The sequence below is a fragment of the Opisthocomus hoazin genome, chromosome Z, assembly GCF_030867145.1.
Source record: "Opisthocomus hoazin isolate bOpiHoa1 chromosome Z, bOpiHoa1.hap1, whole genome shotgun sequence".
Lineage (NCBI taxonomy): Eukaryota > Metazoa > Chordata > Aves > Opisthocomiformes > Opisthocomidae > Opisthocomus > Opisthocomus hoazin.
This window is the reverse complement of record NC_134454.1, coordinates 57,367,904-57,394,989: the sequence shown is the minus strand read 5'-3', so window position 1 is coordinate 57,394,989 and position 27,086 is coordinate 57,367,904. Positions and strand designations below refer to the sequence as shown.

Sequence of the window (27,086 nt, the reverse complement as noted above, 5' to 3'; positions counted from 1 at the left end):
TGTGAATGTGGGTTCCATATTTTTTTTGGTAGACTAGTAGTCGGGTCAATGTAGTTGTCATCCCAAAGAGCAGCGAATCAATCCCAAGCTTCATGGGAGGTAACACAAGTCTGAAATCCTCTCCACATGTGATCAGCCAGCACATTTAGGCTGTGCATCAGTGAAATGCCTTCCTGGAGGCAGGGTAGAGGAAATTAGGCAAGGCTTAGGGACTGTTTATCTTAACCTGGCCAGCTGCACATTTCTGTCAGATGCAGAGGACTGTTAGTGTCTTCCCTGCAATGTCTGTATCCTGCAACAAGTGTATAAATGACCTCTCAAGCCAGCAGCAACGCTGTGAGTGGATTACACTTTAGAGGACAGGAGCTAAATGCCGGCACCTTACTAATTCTTCCAGCCAAATGGACACCTGGAGAGCTAATGTATTGTTGTACTTACTGCTTCAGTTATGTGTAGAGAATATGCAGTAAAACTCCAGGTAATTGAATGTGGATTGCATTTGCAATTATATGTTCACTGGATAGTATGCATGGATCAGAAACCTAATATTCACACCAGTAAGAGAGCACAGTTATAGGCAGGCTGAGCGAATGGAGGTTTTAAATTTAAATGTGCAACTGAATTTTATACACACATTGGCACTATTAGCAGATGGCCAGTAAGGAAGGCTGGGTACAGGGGAGGGATTCTTTCCTGTTAATGTGGTAGGAGTCTGTTCCTCTGGAAGGTGCTTCATCCTGAGGAATAAATTTATTATCTGTAAATGTCTTGTAAGATATGAGATTGCCATTCACAGCTAACCAAAAGCAGCATGTATGAAGTACAGGATGGAGAATGTTCTCTGGATGGAGAAAAATAATCAAAAATAGTGAGCCAAATATACTGACTATTGCCAAACCTGCAGAACAAGGTGTGGAACGGGTATCTCTAGTTATATATATATTTATATATATATATATATGTATAAACCACATTAATTATAGTTGATGAATTGGCACAGGATTGCTGAAAGTTTTGAAACTTTCTTAAGGAAAAAAGAATTCTTAAAAATTGTGTTTAAGAAGAAATGGGCATCAGCCAACTCTTTAGAAGTGATGCAAGTGGAGAATTGGTTATCACTTGTTTAGACTTGCTGCTTTCAAGTTCATCTGCTGTATCCTAGTATTAAAGGAGTGGTGGAGCGCAGGAAAGGCCCAAAGGAGAAGAGAGCATGTATGTATGAGCTGACAGTTCTGCTGAGCCTTTGTCTCAACCAGATCTTACCACTCGTTTCTTAAACACTGCTATATTCTTGGCATCTCCCCTTTTGTTACCACAGGAAATTGTCAGCGTGACAAAGTACATTACAACATTTATAAGAAATACTGACTAATGAGGGTCCAGTGAGTCTTCAGGGAGCAATATGTACTTTTCTGATCTCTGAGGTCTGTTTCTTCCTCAGCCCTAGTTATGATCATGTCTTGACCTTCAGTAGCTCTACAGAAGACAGTCTTTCCAATTAATTTTCAGCGCGATCTCTGTGCACAGTATCACCTGTCAAAATATCACTGGCTCTTGAACGAGAGCCCCAGCTGTCAGCCAGTCAAACTGACCATGGTGTGAAGCAGCCATGCTGCTGTACCTCCTCTACCTGGCCAGGGAAGAAAGGGAAGCTGACCTTCTGGAAAACGGCATCTGCTGCAGGGCAGAATTTCTGCCACCAGCCCATGTTCATGAGTGCTGGGGAAGCAGACCAGCCAGAGGCACACAACAGCAGGCAGGCGGGCCAGTCCCAGCGCCCGCTGAGCCCAGTGTCCTGTCTCAGGCAGCAACTGGTGCTTCAGGGACTGGTGGGGGAAAGACACGATAGAAAGACGATGCCTCTGCTAAATGAGTTTCCTTCTAAGCCGTGACCATGAGAGGTAACTCAACCTTTCTGACTCCTGTTTTTCCTCTTGTTGGATCTGCGGGAAGACTTGTCTCTTCTGTAATGTTGTTTGGTTCTTGGCTCCAGCTCCTTCTCGCTCTCCCATAGCAACCACCACCCCTTTGTGCCTTGGATCACATTTCTCACCGTAAAGCCACCAGCGCTGAGAGACTTTGGGAGGGGGCTTCTCCTACGTTATAGACCCAGGGCAGTCAGGGACAACAGATGATTAAACCCTAAGCCACTAGTGGAGTGTAATCTGCTCTTGGTCTGTTGCCCCTCCTCATCCCTTATCTGCATCGACTAGAAACAATAACTGCAGCAAGCCACACAATCAAATATTGTGGCTGGAGTTACAGGCCGTTTCAGACACCTTTGAATAATGTCACATGTGATTGATGTGAGAATACAGAGTACCAGAATATGTCAGTGCTTTACTGCTTACTGTCTCTAACTGTGGGCAAGGCCAAAAAGGGAGAGGAAGGTGCAAAAATAGCCTTCATGGAGAACTGTGGACTTCTTTTGTTACCTAGAATATGTCATCCTTGCCCTCTTGTGATTAATGATTGAATTATTTGCTAAAGCATGAGGCTTATTAGCGCTTGCATAAGAAGCATTTGTTTTTGTTAGTGCAGCAAGCTAATGCATGTTCCTATTTTCCATGCAACTATCAAATCTTTTCTCAAAATTTTCTTAAGAACTTGACCTGAAGGGGCCTAAGCAAAGAAGTGTTTCTCAGTGGCAGATAAGACCTTTTTTTTCTTTTCTGTTCCCACATGATAAAAATAAATGTGGCTATTCCCCGTACAGGAAAATCTAACCACAGAGAGCCATAAAATCACTTGACATGCTGGAGAGGCATAACTTGGCCTGCTCCTCACAGCTTACTGAGCTCCCTGTCATAGCTCAGGAGATGGAAGGGAACATCCTGACTGGCAGAAGGCAATCCCTTCACTACACTGGTGATGTAAGATCATAAAATGGGAGACCCTGAGGGTCTCACTTTACAGTCCGTGTGAAGCACTGAGAAGGATACGTGTGTTAGTCTTTTCAAGATTTTTAACTCGCCTTAAGACTGGCCACAGTTTGACCTGAGTATGGTTTATTTGTCCCAGAGCAGATACAATTAATATGTATCACCCACAATTAATATGTGGGTGAACATACAAGGAAAACAATGTCTTCAGCAGGGAGCCAGCACAAGGCTTCTGTCACTGACACTCGCCTTTGCCCTCTTGTTTCACACACTGTTATTAGAAATTCATCAAATATGTCTGGAGAATTTGCATGCTTAGCTTGCTTTGGAAAGAGGGGATTGTCTAGCTGTGAAAGGAGATTATGCAGCAATTTCCTCCTCAGCACAGCAAGGCAATGAATCTGACTCTTCATTATAGAGGAAGGATGAGTAGAGAACAGTTGCATTTCCTGTGCAGCACGAGCAACATGAACCGTGCTCCAGGTTCCTTTGGGAATTTCCATGATCATGTCAATTTCAGACACGATGCGTGATGTAACTATGAGAAAATGTAGATGTTCAAATAGGAATGCTTGTCGGGAAAGGGAAAAGGATCGATTCATTAAACGATGTGTTTGATCTCAGCTAGAAAGACAGCTGTACAAATGAAGACAGGCTCAACGTTAGCTGCTTGAGTTTTATAACTCATGCATTAATTACTGACAGTAGCAATGTATTTCTGAGATGGCTGTAGTTTTTAATAGATATTGTTACATTCTCTCTCCGCTTATGAAAACATTTCCCCCCACTTATGAAAATATTTTGCTGGGTTTTTATTAGGTGAGAGGCTGTAAGGAAGCCTTGCAGTTACTTGTATTTGATAAAAAAATGAAGGAGAGCCATCCCACAAAGCATCTGCATCTCTTTTTTGTCTTTTCACACTCCTGCTCATGGTGAGCACCACTCAGTGCTGCTGGTCAGGCAGCAAACACTTCCTTTCTGTTTCTTAGAGTCTCTAACAGATATGCAATCCTGTTTACATTTTTATAAATCCTTTACTTGAGGGAGGTTATACATCTGCAAAGGCAGATGTGTATCACAGGGACAGCAATCACAAGGACACATTCTTGAATGCTCAGGAAAGACAGAAGTTCAGCAACTGGATGTTAGCAAGATGTTGATCAAAGGAAAGATTTCCTGAGCAACCCTGAGCACATCCCTTAGGACTGGTGTGAATGTGGGTTGCAGGCTGCGAATCCCAGACCAACACTTGGGTCCTAAGGGAACAACCCATAGACCCTGAACTATATGTGCAGGCACCCCAGTGAATGCCCACAGAGACTTCAGATGCCTCAAAACTGAAAATATTTCCTACAAGATTAGTCCAACCAATTGCCAAAGGTTGTTCCACACTCGTGCTCAGTGTGGAGCCAGGCAGCCACCCAGCACATTGGAGATGACTAAGATGGAGCAGGGGAAGTTGTCTCCATTTCTGCCCATCTCCTAGATTCTCAGCATTTCCTCAGAGATACAAGGAGGCAAAAAAAAAACAAAAAAAAAACCAAAAGAGAAAGGGGGAAGCACTAAACCACCATCGAATAAATGCACCTACTATTTGTCTGTGAAGAAATAGTGTTCACCGTGTCTTTCCTCTGTCCACGAAGTCTCAGAAAAAAACTTTAGTGATATTCGTCTCTCTCGTGTAGAATATTTCATCATTTTCTGCAAAGCTAGAGACTTACTTCAGCAAGAAGAACTTGGAAGTTCTCCCTAAAACAGCCTGCAGTGCCAGAGTTGAAAATGTGCTCTCAGGAAAGAAGGAAGACTCCTGAGGGGGAGAAAAGGGGTAGCCACGTCAGGTTATTTTAAAATAAACCCAAAAGCTGCTATTAACATCTTGGATGAAGTCTACCATGCTCTGAAGAGCAGTCCTGGTTCATCCAGAACCCTCTAGGGTAAGGAATGGAAGAGAGCTCTGAGTCATGAGCAGATGCAGCTGTGAGAAGGGAACTGAGGTGCCTAAGACCACATGCTTGGGTGTGCCCGTATACCAAGTTAGGCATATTTTAGGTGCCTAGGCAGATTTTTTTTTTTTAACTGGCGCTTTTTTTTCTTCATAAAGGAAATGCAGTGACTTCACGTGCCTTATTAAAAGATTACTTGTTTGGCTGGTGGCCACAGAGAAATAATTCCTCTTATTGCTCAATAAATCAAGTTACTGTCATTTTAAACGCTAGCTGAATTTCTGATGAGCACATGAAAGAGTTAATTCTACCACTGTCATGTTGCCACAGCATTTAAATACCAACAAATTTAGGGACCATAAATTTTATCCTCTCTTGTAGCATAAATTTGGTGCATAGGCAAAATCCTTATAAAACTGTGCACATTCTGTAAAAATCTGTCTCTTACTTGGAGAATACACAAGTGGACTGTGGACTAGTAAAGTGCAAATTTGTGCAGGAAAGCAGAGGGGTGTCTTTTGAATTCATAGGCAGTTCAAATATGTTTTTTAATTTTTTAAATGAAACTTCTTAAAATGTTAAATAGTTTTTTATTTCAGTTAACACAACTTTTCTTATGTACAGTAGTAGTCAGGTTATCCTGGGCTGGAAGGAGGAGTTGATTTAATTTGGAGTGGTGGGTTCCTTTTCTGGAAGGTCTTTTGTCGCTTTAGCAATTGAAAGCCTTACTTTCCTAGTAGGATTAACCTGAATAATTACCAGAGGATTTCTCTGTGTCATCTGAGTACAGTTCCCCACAGCGGTATTACAAAGTCTGTCTGCAGTAGAGAAATAGTCAATGGCCATGGGTAGCTGAAACGCTTATGGTTAGCTGGTGCCACTCAAACCAGAGAAAGTCATCTTCAAAGGCAGGGCAGCGGTGGTTTTTACCCTAGTCCCCATCCTGCCTGACTGGTGGGAAGAAGAAACAGTAGCTCCTTGTTGGCAAGAAGCTACTATGGAGGGCACATGGTCAGCAGGGTGAAGTGTGGGGCCACAACTTGAATGGTAGGTGTGATGACAACCCCCTTGTAGCTCTTGTTCAGTAGTGTAAAAGTGATCTGGCACAAGGAAGCTGTAACATTTCATGTGCCAATTTTTGTGCTAGCCCTTTGGTTCTGGCTGCAGACCAGGGTCCTCCCCTCTGGTCTATCAGGAAGGAAGTCTACCTGTGTTTCTTTGGCGGATTCCTGAAATCCGTGAGACACGTCAACCATGTGTGGGAGAAGCTTCTGACACTTCAGCTTTAGGGCAGCTCCTTGCTGCTTTTTACAATTTTTATATTTTAGGCACTGCATTGAGGAGTTACAAATTTTGTACAAAAAAAAAAAGAACCCCTTGAGGAGGGGAAAAACCAAAATATGGCTCAGGTTGAGACTGCACAAAGGCATCCTGCTGAGGTAGCAGGTCTGAGTTAATTTCTGTGACTTTAATCTGCGTATCTAATCTGTAAATTTATTACTTGTTCAAGTCACACCGTATTTTTCTGCTGTTCTAAGCCTTTATTTCAGGGGCTCTGGCTATGTATCTATATTTGTATGCAGCATAATGTATTGTCCAGTAGAAAATGAAATCTGAAAGGAATTTCTTCAGCACGTTTATGCAGATACCAGCTTGACAGACACACATCTGTAATGATAGGTCATTGTTTGGTTTGCCAGGAAGTGAGCACTTCTGGCCTGACTTGTCTGATATTCCTTGAAGTCACAGGACATGTGTGAGGATTTTTTCCAGCTCACTGCGAACACTATGTTGTTTCCATGAGAAAAGGCCTTGGTAAAGGCTTCTATTTGGGGTGTTTTGTCTCATGCTGCTATCTGTACCTCTTTCCTCTCTGGCCATCCTCCAGAGACTTCCAACTTGCGTAATTGCTTTTGAACATAATCACATTCGTGGATCAAAGAAAATGCACAGCCTTATAGTCGCAAGTTAATTGTTCCTGGAATAATTCCTACAGGTTGTCCACGCTTGCCTGTCTCAGTGATAGACGTAAACCCATTATTCCTCCCAGCTTCTGTGATTTTCCAAATAGGTGGTGTTATTTAGCCACTTTAGCTGGCGCTCTTGGAAACTCTCTCATTACCTAATGCACCAGAGAGCTGACTGTTGCCAGTAGCTACAACTTACCTCTACACTGGTAAGCAGTAAACCTGAACTTTCTGTCTGCTGCAGCCACATTAATAATGCATTGTGTTTCCTGTAATCACATACATGCACAGAGATTTTTTTTTTTTTGTAGGAGGAAGAAAGGAGATGGTGGTGGATGGTGGAAGGTGGTGAAAACAGCTAGAACTAATTATTAATGCTGACTAGACCCCAGCTGCATAGATTTTTAATTAGCCCATGTCTAACCCTAATAGTCACTGCTGGGATGATACTAGCACTTCTTAAGTGGGCTAGTTTAGAAGAGATACTGTATTGTCTGCTCACACCTGCACTGTGTAGTGTTACTAGCATATACTCAGCAACGCAGGCCAAAACTTTATCCTTTTTTTATTTTTAAGGTCACTTGGTTAAATTTTATTCATTTTGTGTCCTTCAAGGCAGCCTCAGAGTGCTGTCTGTGCAGCTGAGCGGGGCTGCTTTCCTGATGAAACCATGAACTGATGCCTTATGAAGGAAAAGAATGTAATATACAGAATTTCACGTATTTTTCAAGTGTTATTAGCAAGGCCTCCGGATAATCATTTCAAATTGATCAGTGAGGCAGGAGCACCGTCTTCACTCGTTAGGACACAAGGACTTCAAAAATCAAGAGCCCCTGCCTCTTCCTTCCTTAGCTGAGCTTCAGGCTTCCGGAATAAGTAGAAACAACGTTATGCCCCAGAGTATGTGTGTCAGCCTGGTCTGCCCCAGGGAGCTCAGGCTTTGCCCCGTGGAGCTTGTGCCTTTAGAACAGGGTCTATTTTAGTCACATCCTTGTTTTCTCATCTAGCACATGCAAAGTTGTTAAAATACAGTTCCTTTATTGAAAACCCTGAAGGAAGGACACAGGATTTAGTGTGAAATTAGAAACATGAAGAGGATTTGTCGCCCTTTGGCGGCTTTTAATTTAACTGGAGTTAAATGTCAGTTAAGTAGTATGCAGGGAATTTTTGAGCCAGAGCAAGGCATCGCTCAAGTGAAAGCAGGTATTAGATCTTCGCTATTGCTGTGGCTAAGCAGGCTGAAATCTTGCCTACACTGGAAAGAAATTTGGCCCCATCTTTGTAGCAGTCAACATCTGAAGAAATGGTAGAGTTGTATAGGATCTGGCCTGAAACTATGGCCCTGATCAGAAAGGGATTTAGGGACACAATTCACCTCATCCATGTGTGTGCAAGCCAAGGTTGCTAAGTGCGTCTTTCTCCTTCTCGCAGCCTGTAGGTGCTTGTTTCCCTCCCCCACCATCTCAGCCACTTGTGCAGCCACAGACATAGCGTACCTACAGTGGTGTACATGAGGACAGCTCTATTTATTTCAGTTCTTCTCTGAATGGCAATTTGGATGAGCTTGGCTGGGAACATGGGATACAGGGTGACCAGAGCTCTGCGTGTCTAGCCCACCCTTTTAAATACTCTTTCAGAGTAAATGCATTTATTCCTTAAGCACCCTCAAGAAGAAGCAAAAAGACAGTCTGTTCCCTCCACCCCCTTTTCTAGTCCCACTGCCACTCTACAGCCTTTATGGTGGAACACAGGCAAGACAGAAGGCAATCCCAGTGGACATGACCTGCAGTTTGAATGCAGGAAATGCTCCAGGAACAATGCATCCATCAAATGTAATAATTGCTGTGAATTCATTCTGATACTTATGTATGTATGTGTGTAAACGCTCCCTCGCATGCCGTTGTTGTGAGTAATCAGCGTTAGAAATATCTGGGTTCTGTAGCAAAGGCTCCATTTACTTGCCTTCCTCTGTCCTGTTTTGAGCTTTAAGGACCTGGTTTTTGCTCTGTCACTGCCTCCTAAGCTCATTTCTAGGTTGTCCAATGTCTTGCAGAAGGGAGTGTCTCCAAAGCTGCGCTACTGCTTTTACACCATACAGCAGCGATGGCCCACATTGCCCTGCGCTCTGCATGCCCATGTATTAAATGCAAACAAGTTACAATGAACCCATTTTACCCTGGTGCAAGGGTCTGCTCGGCGTCTGGAGCAGCACAGAGTCTGTGCTGTAGCTTTGAACTGCATCAGTGAAATGAGACTACAGCAGATAGATAGATTTCTTTAGGATTTCAGAGTTACCTCTTTGCTGTTTTCCTCCCTTGCTCTTGACAAGACCCAGCTTGATGTAGGAACATTAAAGTCCTGTGTATGAGAAGAGTTAACTACCTTATTTCAAGTTTGGTTACTAAAAGGTGAGAGTTTTGCTTTTGTGCCAGACCATACATAGCACAAAGAAAGCAGGGGTGCAGGGGTGAGAAAGATGTGACATCTTAAAATGCAGGCTGGGGTTTGCATTCAAAACATAGCTAAGTAATAAAACCATATTTGATTAGACTACTGAAAATTCATGACTAGACATAAAATCTCCTTTGTCATAGTTATTTGAATTCTTCTTAATTATTTGCTGGAAATTGACAAAGTTTTCCAGCCAATGCCAAATGAGTGATTCATGCCTTCTATGGCTTTCTGAATGCACTAAGAAAGAATATTAAATATTAAATGTCCTTGATGATGCCAGGATTTTGAGGCATGATGAGAGCTGTTGCTTTTGTTGTTGTTGGAATTTTTGCATTTATAAATAACATGTTGCTTATCTGTTTTAAACGGTAAACGTCTCAATTCTGCTAATGAGTACAGGCCACATACAGACATGACCAGAGCTGAACCAACCAATGTAATTGAATTAATATCATAATGTAGTATAGGGCAGATTAAATTCATTAATTGGCGAAATTTCCAGAAAGCTGCTAAGCAAACCAGCTTTTGAGCTGAAATCATAACATTTTCTGCAAGCAAAATTCTGAAGCTTGCAGATTCTGAATGTAGAATGTAAGACGTACTTTACAAAATCAAAGCCAGTAATAGGTCAATGTCCTGTCATTAATATGTATTTATTTAATGATACAAAAATTCTTCCATGCAGTAGGCTAGCTCCATGTCTTTGACTTCTTTCTTTTTGTAGTCGCAAAACTATTGAATATACATACACTGGAGACTTACTCCATAAAAAAGTCCACGTGTAGTTGAAATTTTGAAAATGACACTTCAAAGTGGATTAAGGTTTGGTGCTTTAAGTAGGAGCAATTGGGTATACGTGCAAGTACAAAAATAATTCTGTCTTCACAAATAAATGAAAGGTGTAGTAAGTAGAGTCAAGATTTTTCAGAATAGTGGGTATCTTGCTGGGATCTTCTAGAAGCTTCTGCCTAAGGTAAGCCTAGGTGCAGGAAGGGCCATGGGTCATGGTTTCACTATGCAAAGTCTTTGGTGAGAAGACAAGATTAAGGAACTTCTGTCCCCTGGAGCATGGTCCTGCCCCCATTCTTCCAGCCTACAGATGTTTATGGGGCCAGGCTGGGAGTTAGTTGGTAAGCTTACCCATTCAATAAAAAAAATCTAAAAAGAAATCATTTTTAAGTCAAAAATCAGTTCTCTGATCCAGTTGAGAGCCTGGCCACATGAACAATGTTACTGAATTACTGCAGGTGACAGAACAGAAGGAGCAAAAAGAAGGGAGAGACAGGGAAAAGGATGATCTTGCTGCCAAACTGCGTTCATCATGAAACCACAGCACTATGCTCCAAAATACATTTTCAGTTTCTGAATTAGGCTCTGATTCAAAAAGGCACTTAGATATATGATGTAGCCCATCTCTAATCAGGAAGGCATTTCACCACTTGCTTAACTCCATGCACATTTAAGTACTTTATTAACCAGAGGTCAATGAGGGAGGGATAACTCCTTGATTCAGGGCTTTCGGGACCTTTACTCAGATTGTCAGTGTCCAGTGACTCCCCCAGCAGCGGCGGCACTGTGAATGTGAAGGCTGGCCAGCACAAAATCCTGCATAGCCGTTCCTGTGCAAAGCAGCAGTATTGCCACTGTCCCATGAACACCCGTGAGGAATTTCTTCCATCTGAATAAAGTGGCTCAAATGCAGGTGCACAGATGTATTCGAGCACTAAGGTGGGTGGGAGTTAGTCGGCGAGCCTGGTCCCCACGACTATAACACCGCCCCAGCTCGCTGCCGCACTGTGAGAATAAATAATTGCAACTGTGGCGGCAGGTCTGCTGGAGACTGCAGTGACAGGGTGAAGGTGGTGCAACATCTCGGGGTGGGGGGAGGAACCCACCAGAAAACTGCACATGGTCTTTCTTCTGCTGCTTCCGCCCTCAGGCAGAAGAGCCCAGCTAAGCGCATTACAGTTCTTCGCATCTCTTAAATGCTTCTTTACCACATGGCAGAGCTGATTATCATTAGCCTGAACAGTGGCAGGGCTCATCCCATTTTTGTGACTGAGCAGAGGCTGAGGGAACAAGTCAGTGCCATTGAAGAAAACCCCTGACATTTGTGGTTTGATGTTGGATTTCTGTGTCTCGTGTAGTGCCACTAGCTCTGCTTTTGATTAGGATGAAAGAAACTCAGTGTCTCGCATTTCCTTGAAGATGAAAAGACTCAGAAAACCTTTTGGTTCCCCTGAAATAACAGCCAGTTTTATGGCAGTTTTCAGTTGCAATTACTGGCTGTAGCTATTTAAAGTATAAACATCTCTTGAAACAGCCGTTGTAGTTGTGTTGTTTTTCCAAATCACTGCTTCTGCAAGCACAGCTATTGTACTTACAGAAAGCATATTCCTGGTGTGAATGCCTGGTGTAAATGTGCACGTGTGATGCCAGTACAGAAAATGCGGCCACAGAAGGCAACATGAGCTCTTCCAAATATCTTCACAAGCACTGTGAAGTTTGTATTCTATGCTCCAGGCATTTCCAAGAAATGTACTAGCTTGAGGGCCTGCTTCTGACACACCGACGCAGGCAGTGCAATAATTCCAGTAGAGCTGTTTTGCCTTGAGGATACGGAGATGGTTTGGATATAGCCTCTTCATGTCCCTGTCTCCTGTATTGTCTGAGGGTAGAGGGGGTCTTCCCACAACAGCCCTCTTACACCAAATGAGTGAAGCCCACTAATGATTCTGCTGACATTGATGTATTTACCATCATGTCTAGGGCTGGATGTGTGCTAAAGTGTTCGTGTTTTTACTGCTCATGTTTTCCTGCAGTTTCTTGTAGGCTTGATGTTTCTTCTCATCAGTCACATATGGTTGCAAATGGCCAGAGGGTTTAAAAAAAAAAAAGGGTAAGAAGATGGTGGGAATGGGCAGACACATACAAACAGTACTATCTCTTGTATCCTGTTTGCTTTCCATCAGGTGAAAAATGGGATGTGCGTGTGTGCAAGTGACAGCCTGTCCCATTTTAACATTTGTAGTTTCAGTAACAGGACTAGTATAGAAGCAAAATGAAGTTTTCTCCTTGTTCCATTTGAGCTGAGAGATGAGGTTTCTAGTGAAAGCTTTTGGAAGAACTCAAAGGGAGAGAGTGCTGGCATCAATCCAAGGGAGATGGATTAAGAAGAGGAGGTTGGTGAAGCACTGAAAGGAGGAATAAATGAATCGTTTGCACCATGTGCAATAGCCCACTCTTCCCACACCATGACTGCTGGCAGTGATGCTGCTTATTGGGCCCGCTTGCTTGCTTTGGGTCACCCTCCCATCTTTAAATACTGCACTTATTTAATGTGAAGAAAGTGCCTGCAATCAATAAAAAGAATCCTTTTATGTTCCTCATCAATCTCTTGTTAATGATCATGCACTTTTTTTCTTTTTAGCTTCTTTGTTACCATGCTTTTAATTTCTCAATGTATGGGAAAAAAAGGGAGTGCAATCAAACACATGATGGGGCAGCTGATGCTGTATATTGCTGCTTGCTGCTTTCTGAAGAATTGGCATGTTCTTAAAGGAAAGCAGTGGGGGGGGAATGATCACTTGCCCTGCACAAGGTGTGTGGTCCTCTGAGCATCCTTTCTTAAGCTGTGATCCAGCAGAGCCATGAATAACCCCTTGTGAAGATGTACTTTACTCTCCTGATGTCCCAGTAGTTGCAAGAAAGCAGATAATTCTTAGGGAATCTTTTTGTGAACTACTGGAGCTTCGTTTAAAGCAGATGGATGTTTGAAATCTAGTGGATTCTGTGAGAATGACTCGCCAAGCCTAATTTCCAAAAACTGCAGCAGGTTTGGGTCAAATTATGGCATGACTGAAGGATCAGCTGAGTTAAATGGTTACTTGCTGCTCTATTTTGCAGGTTGTTGTCAGCTGTGATCATGTACCTATTTAAGCTGCATTCACGTCTGGCCGGAGAGAATGGTCCTCTGCAATTTGGTGATGTGAAATCAGCCTCCTTTTAGGCTTGTAAAACTGGAGGAACAGATGCAGCTTGTTCATCCTCGTCACAGGCTGGAGGTTAATCCTGACTTTGGCCTTTGGCTCTCCACGAGTCTTTTGGGAGTGGAACTTAGCAAAATAATACTCGATTCGTTGCAAAAACACTCCACAAAATAAAATTAGTTTTGTAAGCCTCCAAGTTTCAGCCTGTCACTTAGATGTGGCACGAGTCCAAATCTCAGTCACAGATTTACTTCATTAGTGTAGAGTCACACTACTTCTTCCTCTAAGCCAAAGAGACCCAAGCCACATAATAATCAGAAATAAATCTTTGCACAAGGGCCTAACCTAATTACAAGCTGGCAAGTAATTTCCTTCCTTATCCTTCTGTATTGCCCGCCAGTGGGCTACCCTAGTAAGATCTGGTTACCTCCAAGGCCGTGCTTGCTCGTTTTCTTCCAGCGTCTCCCTTGCTATTAACCAATTGCTGGCTCTTTTCCAAGGCACTCATCTCCTCCGGTCTGGGCCAGAAACCACGTTTAAGCACAGCATGCCAGTGCTAGCATGTCACTACAGAAATGCAAAGGGCTCAGCACTGCAGTTGCAGGAAAGCATTTCTGTATTGCTCTGCGGGGAGGGAGGGGCAGCAGAAAGGACCCCCCAAAACCGGCAGACGGCACCTTCGGTTTAGAGCCAGACCCGAAGTGAGAGGCCGCCAGCCTTTGCCGCGGCCAGGAGCGCTGGTAACCCCGACGCGAGCGGCGCGGGGCTGCGGTTGTGTCCGAAAAGGCGGTGGAGAGGGGCCGGCCCCGCGCGGCGCCGGTCCGCAGCACCCCGGGCAGGGCCCTGGCCCCGGCCTTGGCCGCCGGTGGAGCGGGGCCAGGGCAGCAGCCCGGCCGGTGATTCGGCGCTGGCCTTGCTCCCTCGCCGGCCGGGGGGCAGCGGGAAGCCGCTCCGCTCCGCTCTGCTCGACGCCAGCCCCCGCACCCCCTCAGCTCCAGCGGGAAGGGGGGGGGCGGTGTGCGGGTCTGCAGGCTTCCCTGTGGGGAGCGGGCCGTGAGGGGGAGGAGGGTCTGGGCTGCGGCGGGCCTGGAGGTGCGGCGGGGGAAGGGACCTGCGGCAGAGGAGGGTACCGCAGCCTGGAAGGGAGCCAGCCCCCGCGGGGATGCTGCGGTCGCGGTGCGGGCGGGCTGGGCCCTGGCCGGCGGAGGACGGCGTCGGGAAGCGAGGGAGGCAGCGGCAGCTCTGCGGGCTGCGTTTAGCCCTGAGGGGTCGGGGAGGGGGGAGGGGGCGGGCGAGACCCCTTCGGCAGAGCCCTTCCCCGGCCTCTGCGAGTTCACGGGCCCCGCCGGCTGCGCGGTGAGGGGGGGGGGAAGCCCCTGTCAGACTCCCCGCCGGGCTCCTGGGGCAAGAGGCTCTGAGGTTCCGCGGGGCGCCCTGCGCCCAGAGTCGACGTAGATACATTTACATATAAAAATTAGATATACTGTACGTATGAAATACATATTATTATATTACCAGGTGGCTGGCAATATAATAATATTACTGGTATTATTATGGTAATAATCCATCTCTGCATCGAGCTATGTAGCACTGTGCAGGATTACTTTAACTTCATGGCAACCCTGGTGAGGAAGGTGCAGGATCTCCACGTGCATTTCTGTTCTCCTCAGCACCAGAAGGATGCGAGCAAAGCAGAAACGTGATTTAAAGGAGAGCAGTTAAACGCTGGATAGGCTGGAGAACAGCGAAGATTACAGGAGAAAGGTTGAGCGCAGGTAGTTTGCGTGGAAGGCCAGCGCGGGGAAGATGGGGACAGGGCAGCGGATTAAGAACAAGCTCAGAGCAGTGTCAGCACGGAAAATTGTCATACTGGAAACAGGGAGGTTGACAAACCAGCCGTGGATAAAGAAGGAGAGACATTTTTAAAAACTTGTGCCAAGCACTCAGATGCTGTAGTATCTCCTCTGTGCAATGAAGAGAATATTCTGGTTCTCAACTTGCACTCTGCTTTGAAGAGGGATGCTTCAGCTTTACACCTGAGGAGCAACTTGTGTGTGCAAAAGTGTGTCTGATTTTCCCAGATTTGTCAGTTAATCTAATAAAAGATACAGCCTTTTCCTAAAAACCTTGCTTACTTGTACCCGCAGACCTTCACAGCTGTCACGACAATGTTGCTGTGATGTTACGCTTTCTACAGTGGCTGTGTTGTTACTGCTGTTTGAAATAGATTTTGAGGTACTTGAAAGAGGCTGCACTCGTGCGGAATATTACCAGCTAAGGAGCACATGTGCTTTGTAATAAGAGGAAACATGTATGTAAAGATGCAATGCAAGCTGTTCATTCTGTCTGAGGTTACTGATCACATCATTAACCTGAGGACCAGACACTTCAGTGGTAATGTAGACTAGATTGTATGATGATTTATCTTTTTACATTCTTCCAGAGAGTGTTATCACCGGCTGTGCTTTAAGGTAAATTCTCCAGGCACTTGAATGTAGTAGCATGGTGATTACTTCAGTTGGCTACTACAGCCTCACAGGAAGCATTGTGATCAGACATCCATCAATTAGTCCTTGACATGAGAGTCTGTGAAAACATTATGGGATTCATTGAGATTTTGATAAGCCTTTTTTACGTGAATGTTACTAATGTTCCCATGGAAGTCCGGGGAGGGGAGGAGAGAGTTGGAGGCAGAGAAAGGAGATGGCTAGAGGCAGACGTCTTTTGTCACTACCAAAATATGTAACTAAGATGGAAATTACCATTTGGATGCCTGATGAAGGTACCAGCAAAAATAAGTTCAGGGCAATTTGTAGCGCTTGATTCTTTGTTTCTTTATGGATCCTGCAGCCATTTATACTAAGGAGAAAAGATGATTCATGCTGCCAATTTTTTAATGCAAACGTTTTCACAAAGTCCAAGGAACTGGCAATTGTGTTGAAAGCCCGTCTCCTTTTGTACATATGTCTGTATTGTTACACAGGTTTACTTTTTTTGTGGGAGACAGGAGAGGCTGGGAATGAAGCGGATACAAATCTCACTTTCATTGGGTTAACTGGACTGTTGGTTTACCCCTCTGTATTATGCTGCACTGGTGGAAACGGGAGTTAGTGCCTAGGTATTGGTAGAGGTGAGGAATGACAGGCAAATTTAAGGACAAAGTGGAAGTCTAGTTCATAATAAAATTTTTTGATTTATTTTCTTTTTTCTTTTTCTTTAGTCTAAGGGGGAGTGAGGATATATGCTTATGCTAGCAACATGTCAGCTCTTCAAAGTATGCTCAGGAGCTGGCTTTAGTGTGTGAAGTCTTTGCTTTTTCAGTTTTGGAAGGGAGCTTGGAAAATGGAATATAAAAAAAAAATATGCAAACCACATTGTAATAACTTAAGTCCAAATATGTCAGAGGCAGGCATGGCTTTGTTTTTTTTTTGTCCCCCCTCTGCTTGACCTAAGGTGCATCCCAGGATTATTCCTAGTGAACGAAACTTATTCAGGGGCTTTGAAAGAAAAGCTGTCTCTAGGTGTCGGGCAGGGAGAAACTGCTGCTGGAAAGCCGTGTTCCCCCTGGGAGAGATCGGGTATCAGCCGGAGCGAGCCCAGTCCAGCCCAAATCGCTCCCACCGACACCCGGTCCATCGATGGCCGCCGCTCCGAAGGGAAGGAGAGAGGGAGCGGCGGGCGCGCAACTCCTGCCCGCTCCCTCCCTTTGATTTGATGGCCTTTATTCCTCCTAATTGGATTAAATAGGAAGTCACTGACAGTCCTGCGTTGCTGGGTGTACTGATTTCCCTCAGACCAGCCCTGCAGAGGGTGGGGGGTGGGGTAGGGGAGGAAGGAGCGAGTCTCTGCATCAGGGAAACAGGCTGCGAGGGGGCTGGGGGAGCGGGGCGGGGGGGGGGGGGGGGGGGGAAGGAGGAAAGTGAATGAGCGCTCAAGAAGGACAAAGAGGGAGGGGAGAGGAAGGGAGTTACCACCGTCTTGGCATCGCTCTTCCTTTCAAACCTCTGTGTAATGATATTGTTTGCAGTGATGCTCAGACAGCGAGCACCTGCTGCTCTGTAATGATTCAGCCTCTTCCAGCCGCCGCTGTAACACGACAGGATGCTGCTGCTACTGTCACTTCTGCCGCTGCCGCTGTTGTTACAGATTTTGCTTTTGCTCCTTCTACCGCATGACAATTGTTTTCCTCGTCTAAGCAGATACCAGCCTCAGACGCTCAAGGTGAGAGTCTTGCCTTTCGCTCTGGGCTATTGGTTCACTTAATCCGTCGATTTGTTCGGTGTTCGTGGTTTTCTTTCTCTCATCACCCTCCTTCCCCCTGTTTTGTTTTGTTGTGCTTGCTTTTGGGGGGATATTTCTTCCCTCCCACAGAAGAGCTGGAATTGCTTGAGAGGTGCTTAAGGAATTATAAAAGTGGCCAGCAAACAGGAGCTCAGTAATTGCGAAGCTACTCTTGCTTCAGAGAGGCAGAGAGAGCAACAGAGGGCTTGAGGGCAGGGGGGGGATAAGCGGGAGGGTCCTCATTTTTCCTGTGCATTACTCCTCTGCCAGTTTGGATGATGTTGCTGAGCTCGGACCTTTTGTTGACTCCCACTCTGTGATTTTTGCAGAGCGCTGTGACTATTACTACCATCTCTTTTTGTCTGTGTCTCACAGTAATGGACTGTGATAGAGTTAAGGCCTTTTGGAGGTGAGCTGTTTGAGAGCTGATGCTTAAACATGTCTGAAGTAGCTGCCGACACTTTCCCCAGCTCCTCAGCTCAGCTGAGCCCTGACGCGTCCCTCGACGGGCTCCCGGCTGAGGAGAACATGCCGGGGACCCAAAGAGAGGACAGGAGGGTCCAGGGGATAGCAGGCCTTGCCGCGACCTGCTGTGTGTGCCTGGAGGCAGAGCGACTGAAGGGCTGCCTCAACTCTGAAAAGATCTGCATCGCCCCTATCCTGGCTTGCCTGCTCAGCCTTTGCCTCTGCATTGCTGGCCTCAAGTGGGTCTTTGTGGACAAGATTTTTGAGTATGACTCTCCTACCCACCTTGACCCTGGGAGGATAGGACAAGACCCAAAGAGCGCTGTGGATCCTACAGCTCTGTCTGCCTGGGTGCCTTCGGAGGTGTATGCCTCACCCTTCCCCGTACCTAGCCCCAAGGGCAAGGCTGAAGTGACAGTGCAAACTGACAGCTCGCTCGTGCCCTCCAAACCATTCCTCCAGCCTTCTCTGTATAACCGCGTCCTAGATGTTGGGTTGTTGTCCTCTGCCACACCTTCGCTGTCACCACCTGTCCTGGAGCCTACCACAGCGTCTCAGGCGCAAGCAACAGAAACCAATCTCCAAGCTGCTCCAAAACTTTGTAAGTAGAAGCTATGTGTTTCTTTGTTTTTCCTCCCACCAAAAAAAAAAAAAAAAAAAAAAAAGGCACTTCACTGTTTTCACCTGTCCTCAGGGAGGACATGTGATTGGCATGATTGGCATGCAAAGCTTAAATGTTCTAAGATTGGTATAGCATGTGTACCTGCTATGGAGAGCACCTAGGGGCCTCTGAACTTAGTTCTAAGGTGTGCATGGCAATGAAGAGGGCTTCATTTGGGACTTTGTAAAGCTCTGGTACTGCCCTTTTGTCTGTATACACTTGTAGGGAAAGATGTGATTTACTTCAAGGGTTTATCTGATAGCTGTTCCACATGGTCTATCAGCATATTTTTCTTATAAATGTGATTTGCGTCCTGGGCTGGATCTTCCCTGTGTGTTCGTTTTCTTTGCCTTGCCTGCAGAGCAGTTCTGCTACCTCCTTCCTGAAGTCTGTTGCTGGCAAACATCCCTGTCATCCTCCTGAAACAGTCAGGGAGAACAGTGGGAAAGAGCGACAGTGTATTTGAAGCAGTTAGAGACTAGGAATTATTAATTTAGCAGTTAGCTTATGATCTTTCCCTTCCTCTTAAGAATGTAGCATGCATTTCTCTGCATCTTTTTCCTCCTCCAGGAGCTGATTCTTGTTGAACCTGTTTCTTAGACATTGCCTCATTGACTTTTGTGGGGCATTTCAGGAAAGCATTCTTGTGGATGCAAGAGGGGTCAGTTTCCAGATTAGTCTTTGCTCATCCTTAAAGCAAAAAATATCCAGGGTACCTGGATTATTTTCACAGTAGCAATCATAAAGCATCAAAATACCACATTGCTGAAGTGTGATTTCTTTGATATTCATCATTTTAAGCCATCAAGTCTGGAGCAGATCAAGCCCGCAATCCCTGAGCTGTGTAAAATTGTGCAACTCTAGTAAAAGCGAAGGCAGTGAGCCATTGTGCCGAGAGCACAGGGCTGAGGTTTCCTTTGGAAAGCTGCAGTGATCAGAATGAGCAACTTTGTTCCCTGCAAATAGCCTTGCAAGATCCCATCTCATTTATACTCCCTCATACCTTCCCTGTAATGCCACAGAATGGTCACCTTGTAGGTGGTACATACTGGACCTCACCCTGGAGCCCTGAAGTGACCAGAATTTCACTACAGAGTTTAGCCCCACCAGGACTCACTCTGTGTAGGTGTGTGGCAATTGGATTAGAGAGAACATTTTGGGCCAGCCACCTTGCCAGTGAAAATGAGCATAACTATAGCAATTTCAATGGAGGTCCTGCCGGCTGGGAGTCAGTCCTGAACAGCAATTCCAGAATCACTGGAAGAAAATTTTAAGTTTTCCTATAGAAGCCCTGCTGCCTTTTGCTTAGATAATCGGTGACAACCATCCTTTGGATTAAAAGTAATTTGTCTGATGGAAACAGTCTAATAGGGAAATACTGCTATGCGGTTAAATGGCGGGGGGCTTTGTCTGTGGGAGGTAAGACATTACTTGAATTACTGGGACACTTAACCACCTTTGCAGTTATACAGAACAATACTAAGTGATTGGTTTTTTTTCTTGCTGATGCAGAAAATCTTTTTTTTTGTAGTGCAAATATCATAACTGACATTAAAGATATGACAGCACTTTTTACTTCATAAAGTGACCAGGGACCACCATCCAGTCAAAATGGCCTCTTTCATGTGAAAGGGAGAAGCAACCAAAAGCTAGTTATGCCAGTAAAAGCCTCACTCTCTTGAATTTCCACATGAGGCAAGGCTCTATCGATAACCTGCTAACTTCACCTCTGAAGTAAATTAAGCCCGGGATGGGGGGTGTTTGGTTTTGGTTTTGTGTTTTTTTTTTTTTTACTGTTGCCTTTTTTTCCCGAAGATAAATATGTTTTAAGGCATCATAGACTTTCAGATAGATACAGACTGAAAGGAGAAGGACAACTGGCAGCAGGTCAAATTTGGGTTGCTCTGAGGGAGAACGTTGTGTAGATAGTATTTATTCTAACTGTGGCACATAATTCTGACTATGGCAAGGGGCTGCTGTTCCCCACAAAGAAAAATAAGAAACTATAGCTGGAAAAGTACACTGCAGAAGGTCTGCCTAAGAATTCAAAGAGGCATGAAAAGAACTTTTTGGACAGCTCTAAAAGCACTGTCTTGGGGTTTTTGAAACAGCTGCATTTCAAACATATCATTGTGTTTTATGTAGAGCAAGATTTGTTGGAGAGGTTGACAGATTGCATCAGTGATAACTTTTTTTTTTTTATGAATGCCTTTGACAGCTATAAAATTCTCAGAGAGATGGCTTGGAAAGTAGCATCTGCAAATTGGATTGTCCCTTCTTTTGCCTCTCAGTGTCCTTTTTTCCATTTCAGGCAGAGTGAGGTAACTTGTTCCCAGAAAGCCGCTTTTGCACTGATATTTTTTTTTTCCAGTGCAGAAATAAAAAAGAACTGACACATCTCATATTCTGTGGCTGATGTATTGTTTCTGAACCGGGCCCTTCCATGAGTTTCCAAATCCTTTTCTCTTCCTCCCCTCTCTCTTCTGTCTTACTCAGCATATTCCCCTTAAAGCTATGTCCTTCAAGGTCATAGTCTGCTGAGAGCTAATTGATTCTTCTTTCTCCTGGAGCCTAGGAGAGAAAGCAGAAGAGAGACAATCCTAGTAATTGTGTCTGGTGCATAAGATTCAAGACTGGCCTCAGTCCTTCTACTATACTTTGCCCTTTATCAATACAGAAATAATCTCTTCTATTTGGTTTTGGTTTTACATTGTAATAACATTTCTTCTTTGCTGAAACAGAAAGGAAAAGTGAATGTTTTAAAGCATTCCCATATTTAGGCAGCGTGTCATCTGAGCATAATTACACCAGAGAAGATTTAATTACGAGCGGGATATAATATTACACACCAGCCTACAATCTCCCTCCCTCTGAGAAGACATGCAGATTGTAAAAGCACTAACACAGTTCAGGAGCTAAATTTTACTTCTTCCTACGCCATCACCTTTAAATACAATTCCATCCTTTACCCAGGCTGGTAATAGATGTGGCTCTGCAGTACTGTCAAAATTGTATTTTTGTAATAACTGCATCTATACATCTGCAAACAAACCACTCCCCTCTTCACAGGTCTTCCCACTGCTTTGTCTTTCTGTTTCAGCAGATTTCCCCAAAAACCACCCGCCAGGGTCTGTGTGGGGTTGCCTTTCTGGGGTGACAGCTCTGCCGAAGGAGTGCAGCCCTCCTGAGTTTTGGCTCTGCCCCAAAGCGGCAGTGCCTGAGCCCTTGGCCTTGGGGTCACCTCTCTTCTGGCTTGGTGAGGTGCCATGGGGCACGTGAGAGGCAGGGCAGGAGACAGACCACAGCACAAGAACTTTGCTGGATCAGGTTTCCCCATGAGCAGAGCAGAAGGCCCGGCAGAGAGCAGGGTCCAGAGGATGCGCCTTGCCGGCGGCACAGCCACGCTGCCCCTGCGTCGTTTCCACTCTCGGATTTCCTGGCAACCTTGGGTGCCGTGCACGGGCAAGCCAGCAGCACGCCTGGCACCATGCTGGTGGCCAGCGGGTGACCAACAGGCATGCCTGCATCTCCCTGCACTGGTGCCCATCGAGGTGTGCTGGCTCTAACGCACAGGGGTGAGTGGGTGGACGCAGTGACGGAGCTGTGCGTGCCCCTCGGGGGTAGGCAGGGCTGCCTCCTGACTCACTGGTACTGGCCCTCTCGCCTGGAGAACGTGGCAGAATGGAGAACGGGCTGTGCACTGCTGTCAGCCACCCCCGAATGGGACTGCTCCCTTCTCATGTTTCTGATTTCTGCTGCCACTTCAGGTGTGCTGGGCCAGCATCAGCAAAGGCTGCTTCTTTCTCACCCTCGGTGGAAAAAGTGCTAAAAGAGTGCCTCTGAGGACTGGTAGTGGGCGTTTACATAGGAAATGGTCTCAGCTCGAAAGGTATCCAGGCACAATGACTGAATTTCTTGTGTCTTTTTAGAGCTGGGGTTGGGAAAAATGGGAAGAAATCTAGCCTGTCTCTTGTTTTGGTATCATACTGTAAATACTACTTTCAGTTTCTGGTTCTTTCTCAGCTCTGCATTTGATGTCCTTTCTCCTGTACACAGTGATTTGTGAACGTCTGTTTTACCTCTGTGGCAGGCTTGAGCGAGCCTTTCCCTCCAGCTATAGGTGCTGCAGCCCAGCCGAAGGCTTCGATTTATGGACAGTGAGGGTTTGTTCATAGCAAGTTCACACGGTGTTTGTTCTTTTTCTTGAAATGGCCAAAGTCTGACCCATGCTCTGCAGTTCGAATCCCCATCACAAGGCCATAGGGTTGAGTCTGTGCCTGGCAGCCTCTGAAAGTGTCAAGGTCAGGGATGTCTCGGAGAGCCACAGGGGACAGCGCTCACGAGAGAGGAGAGCAGCTGATGGAGCACAGGCTATATACCAGCCCTTTCTACGCTCACCATTATCATGCAGGTCTCCCCACAAGGGAGACTGTTTTTTGCCCAAAGCTTGAAGATGCAGGAGGAGAGCACCTTAAAGCAGCTGTTGCTCCGTTTCTGATACAGTATGGATGTTGATTAGCTTCAGACACCTGACTGAAGTGCCTACATTAGGAAGCTAGGCCGCCTTCAGCTTCCTATTCATAAACAAAGACACCTCCCCCAGATGATTCCCAGCCTGAGTCTAACAGGAGTAGCTCTCCCTTTCTCCAGTGAATGTTCAGGGAGACTAACCTTGCAATTGAGTTTCTAAGTTACATGTCTGCTACACAACATGAAGACTTGTTTTGAAAGCTGTGACTTTTCTTTGACATGTCCTGTGAATTGACAATATCTTGTCACAGGGAAGTTACAACTAAGCACGGTTAAGACACCAGACAAGTTCTGAGCCTGATTCAGGGGTGTAATAAAGAGATGCTGATCTCAGTAAGCCCTGGAGACACAACTGGGCCTCCATTAACAAGCAGCAATAAAGCAACTGCCACCTTACTGAGCCAGAGAGTCTGTATTTTCCTGAAACACTTCTTTCTCTGCTGTCCCAAAGGTCATGGTGGCTTACAGATGTGTATACTTGTGACAGGAACACTCAGAGTTAAGTGCGATTGGGACTGATGGGGTGAGGTGCCTAAGATGCTCTAATTTTTAGGGAGTTCAGGTCCATTAAGCCTTTTAAAATGGTAACCGAAACTTCCGGTTAGTCACATTGTCTTTAAAATGCCCTTAACAAGCACAATTTGTTCAGAAAAATTTGTTGTTTTGTTTCTTTTTGCATCTCTACCACCCTCATTTTTAACATTGATTGCTCACATAGAAACAGTTCGTCTATTTAACACGGAGATGACTAAACTGATTGGTCCTGCCTTTCTTTCTCTTGGGCAAGCACCCCAAATTCATGGCTTTAAAAATGACATTGTGGGTGTGGTTTTTCTTTCATGCACCGTGAATCATGTGCAGAACATGATGAAGAAGACGTATTTCCTGAAGTATTTTCTCTTAATAACAGTCTGAATTTTATAGCGCAAAAAAGCAGTCTGCCCTTGTATTTCTCTTTATAGCCTTCATTTTACATTATAAACTTCACTAAGTTTATTCATACTACATGGAGCTTCTGTGTGGTCTCCCTCCTCATTTATATACATATGTAGATGGGAGTATAGAAAATACAGTAGGTATATGGAGTGTATGCCTGTTGTTTCTTTATTAAAAATGACATCTGCATCATAAGTATCTAAGCAAAACATTAAAAATTGATGTCATGACAAAACCCAGGGTTTGGATTTCTACTGCAGGGAACTGAAATTATCCTCCTTCAGTGTCTGTTGTACTTTTAAGCGAAATGTTTTATTTCCTGTTCATGCACTGCAAATAAACGCACACAGGGGCTCACCTCAGATTTGTAGTGCCTAGCTTCTGAGTGCAGAGAAACCCTGGGGAACTTTCTCAGCATCAGATGAGAAGGCAGAATTTGGCTTGCTGGAGGCTAAGTAGCAGGTTAATTGTGATGCAGAGCTGGAATGATATAAATGAGCGTTTTCATCATTTGTAGTCTTGCTAATGGAAATGCAGTAGATTTGCTGCAGAAACCCAACTCGGAATCAATAGCAATGCAATGAGGCAGCTGGTTCAGGGAGAGCACATGTGATGCCAATGTACTGCAGACAGTACCTGGGCAGAGACTGCTCTGGCTCTCTGTCAGGAAAGGGCAGACAGCCCTAGAAGATGCCACGGCAGGTGATGAAAGACTTCTGAAAGGAAAAAGCCTGCTTCACTTAGGATGGGGCGGTGTTAGCAGAAAAGGCTTTCTCTGGCTGAGGGAAGAGAATTGCATTCTTTGAGGAATTCAGATCCAAAGATGAGTTTTTTGTTACAAGGGACTAAGTTAAGCAGAGACAGGAGTCTTTGTGCTTCATGTCGTGTTCAGGCCACATGAAATCAAGGAAAGACTGAGTCACGGTGTGTAGCTTTGGAGACGGGTAGGTGGTTTTAGAGTATGTCCTGCTAAGGGCTTCTGCCCTCTCATTCCCTGGAAATACCACAGAGAGGACCAGGTGCTGACTTTTTGTGGATTGCTTTATAGTAGGCACACTGGCTACCTTTACTCTTTATACTGCAGGGAGCCCAGTTTCCTGGAGAGTAAGCACTGTGCATCCCATCTTGATCTTTCAGATTCAAATATTATATGAGGTACCAGACTCGGTAGGAGGTACACATTAAACTCAAGAGCCTGAGCATGACCATTGTGTGGCAATGAGAAAGCTCTTGAAAGCAAGGGAGAAACACCTATGTATTCTTTTTAGGCAGGGTAATGTCTGCTTATCTGCAGCCTGTCCTGTCCCATCCTGTCTCTCATCCCTGCCCCCCCCCCCCCATCCCCGGTATGGTCTTAGTCACTGAGCAAAAAGAGCTGGGGGAAAAGGGGCAGGAACAAATCTGGTGGGACATGACTGGCTGCTACTCAGGGCTGCTCTAAGCTAAACCAGAGGCAAGGTCCATCCAGCTGTGGACAAAATTGGTGGTATTGTGCCATCCATCTATTACCTCTGCTTCTGTACTGGTTTATGATGAAAGCCTTATTTTAATATCTATCTTCTCACAGAGTATATTCAGCTTTTTCACATACGCTTTCACTACCCCCTCCCCCACTTTTTCTTTTTTATATCTGTGCTTCATCCTGGAACTTGCTGGCAGTGCATTCTCATAATTCAGACAGCTTTTTATTTTGGCAGTGAATATCGCTTCAGTTTTTGAGATGAAAAGAAATCAATACTGAGTTGGTAGTCACATGGCATTGGAGGGAGTATATGAAGCTATGATCTTAAGCATGATTCGTGACATAGCTATGGAATTTCTATGGAATTCCTGAAAGAGATTTGAATTTTACAATGTTTAACAGTCAATTAATTCATGTGATTAGACAGATCAAAGGAAAAAAAAGGAGTATCATCAAGCTCATTCAAAATCCTTTCTCTTACACAAAAACAAGAAAAGACTCCGAGCTTATAAAAGATGTCTTGAATCTTCTCAAGTGGTAACTGGAAGCCAGTGTAAAGCTGCAGGAACTGGATCTCGAGAAGACAGACTTATGCTTTTCACGACACTAAATTAATCTGGATAATTAATGTAGGTTTTCAGCTTGAACGAAATGGCCTGAATTTTCACTGGCATAAAGGTCCTCAGGTCTGTAGCCCTGTTAAGACCTAGTGGAACATTGGGATGCTCTGGTCCGTGGCCTACATGGCATAGAATATCTTCCCGACTAAGGTTTCTTCCAGACTTCTACCTGCTGTTGCGTAAAGACTGCGCCTGAGACAGTGTCTGTCTTTTCCCGTATTCTAGCTTCTCTTTTAAATAGAACCTCCTGCTTTGAAAATACGTGTTTGTATTCTGGCCATTCGTTCATTTACACCTTTCTCTCTTAGATTAAAAAGCTCTTCTGTGCCATGTATTTTCCCCTCACAAAGATGCGGATACACTGTAATCAGCTCAGCTTTGGATAAGCCTTTTTGACAGGACAGGCAAGCTGAGCTCCATAATTCTCCCCATGGAGGTAATTGTTTTCAGTCCTTGAATTATTTCATCCCTCTTCACGCTTTCTTAGTTTTCAGATAAATAGAGCTGTAATTTTGATATGATACTTACACAGGGGCTAGTCAGAAACCTCACTGAAGGACAAAAACTGTTCAGTGTCTTGGTCACTGTTCAGAAGCACCCAAGATGCATGAACTAGCACCAGCGTCTGTTTAATATTTTGAACAGTAATAAGTAAAGATGTCCAGTTAGAGCAGAAGACCCATGTCTCACACATGCAGGAGCCCTCACTGTCCTGCTTCTTGGCCCAGCTGACACTTCTCCCATTGCTGGCCCAAGGACCACTGCATCAGTTTGACCTTCATTCAGTTTGTTGTCTCAGCTCCTGCAACATTTGGTTCTTCCTCTCAAAAGCAGAGAGAGCCCAAAAGCATGAATTTGCAGGAGGGAAGGATTTGGTGTTTGTGCATCACTTCTGT

General features: G+C 45.0%; 2 protein-coding genes across 14 annotated transcripts in view; both read left to right on the top strand.

The window, feature by feature from the left end:
* Nucleotides 1-27,086, top strand: part of NRG1 (neuregulin 1) — a 498,771-nt gene that overhangs the window by 373,105 nt on the left and 98,580 nt on the right. For 4 of the 13 annotated variants that reach the window (XM_075410876.1, XM_075410874.1, XM_075410875.1 and 1 more), the window contains exons 1-2: nt 17,371-17,456; nt 17,892-18,582. The exons of 8 other annotated variants lie outside the window; for them this stretch is intronic. In XM_075410876.1, coding sequence (XP_075266991.1) covers nt 17,955-18,582 — 628 coding nt within the window. In that variant the 5' untranslated portion in view covers nt 17,371-17,456; nt 17,892-17,954. Of the gene's footprint in view, nt 1-17,370; nt 17,457-17,891; nt 18,583-27,086 lie in introns of those variants that run through there. One more of the 13 variants, XM_075410885.1, reaches the window with a different exon arrangement.
* LOC142358824 (uncharacterized) lies at nt 17,269-17,498 on the top strand. Its single transcript, XM_075410886.1, has one exon. It carries the CDS (start codon nt 17,337-17,339, stop codon nt 17,496-17,498), a length of 162 nt encoding a protein of 53 aa, XP_075267001.1. The 5' UTR covers nt 17,269-17,336.

Bases quoted from the DNA above. Each gene is read 5' to 3' on its own strand.
- LOC142358824 (XM_075410886.1), top strand. From the start codon at position 17,337: ATGCTGCTGCTACTGTCACTTCTGCCGCTGCCGCTGTTGTTACAGATT.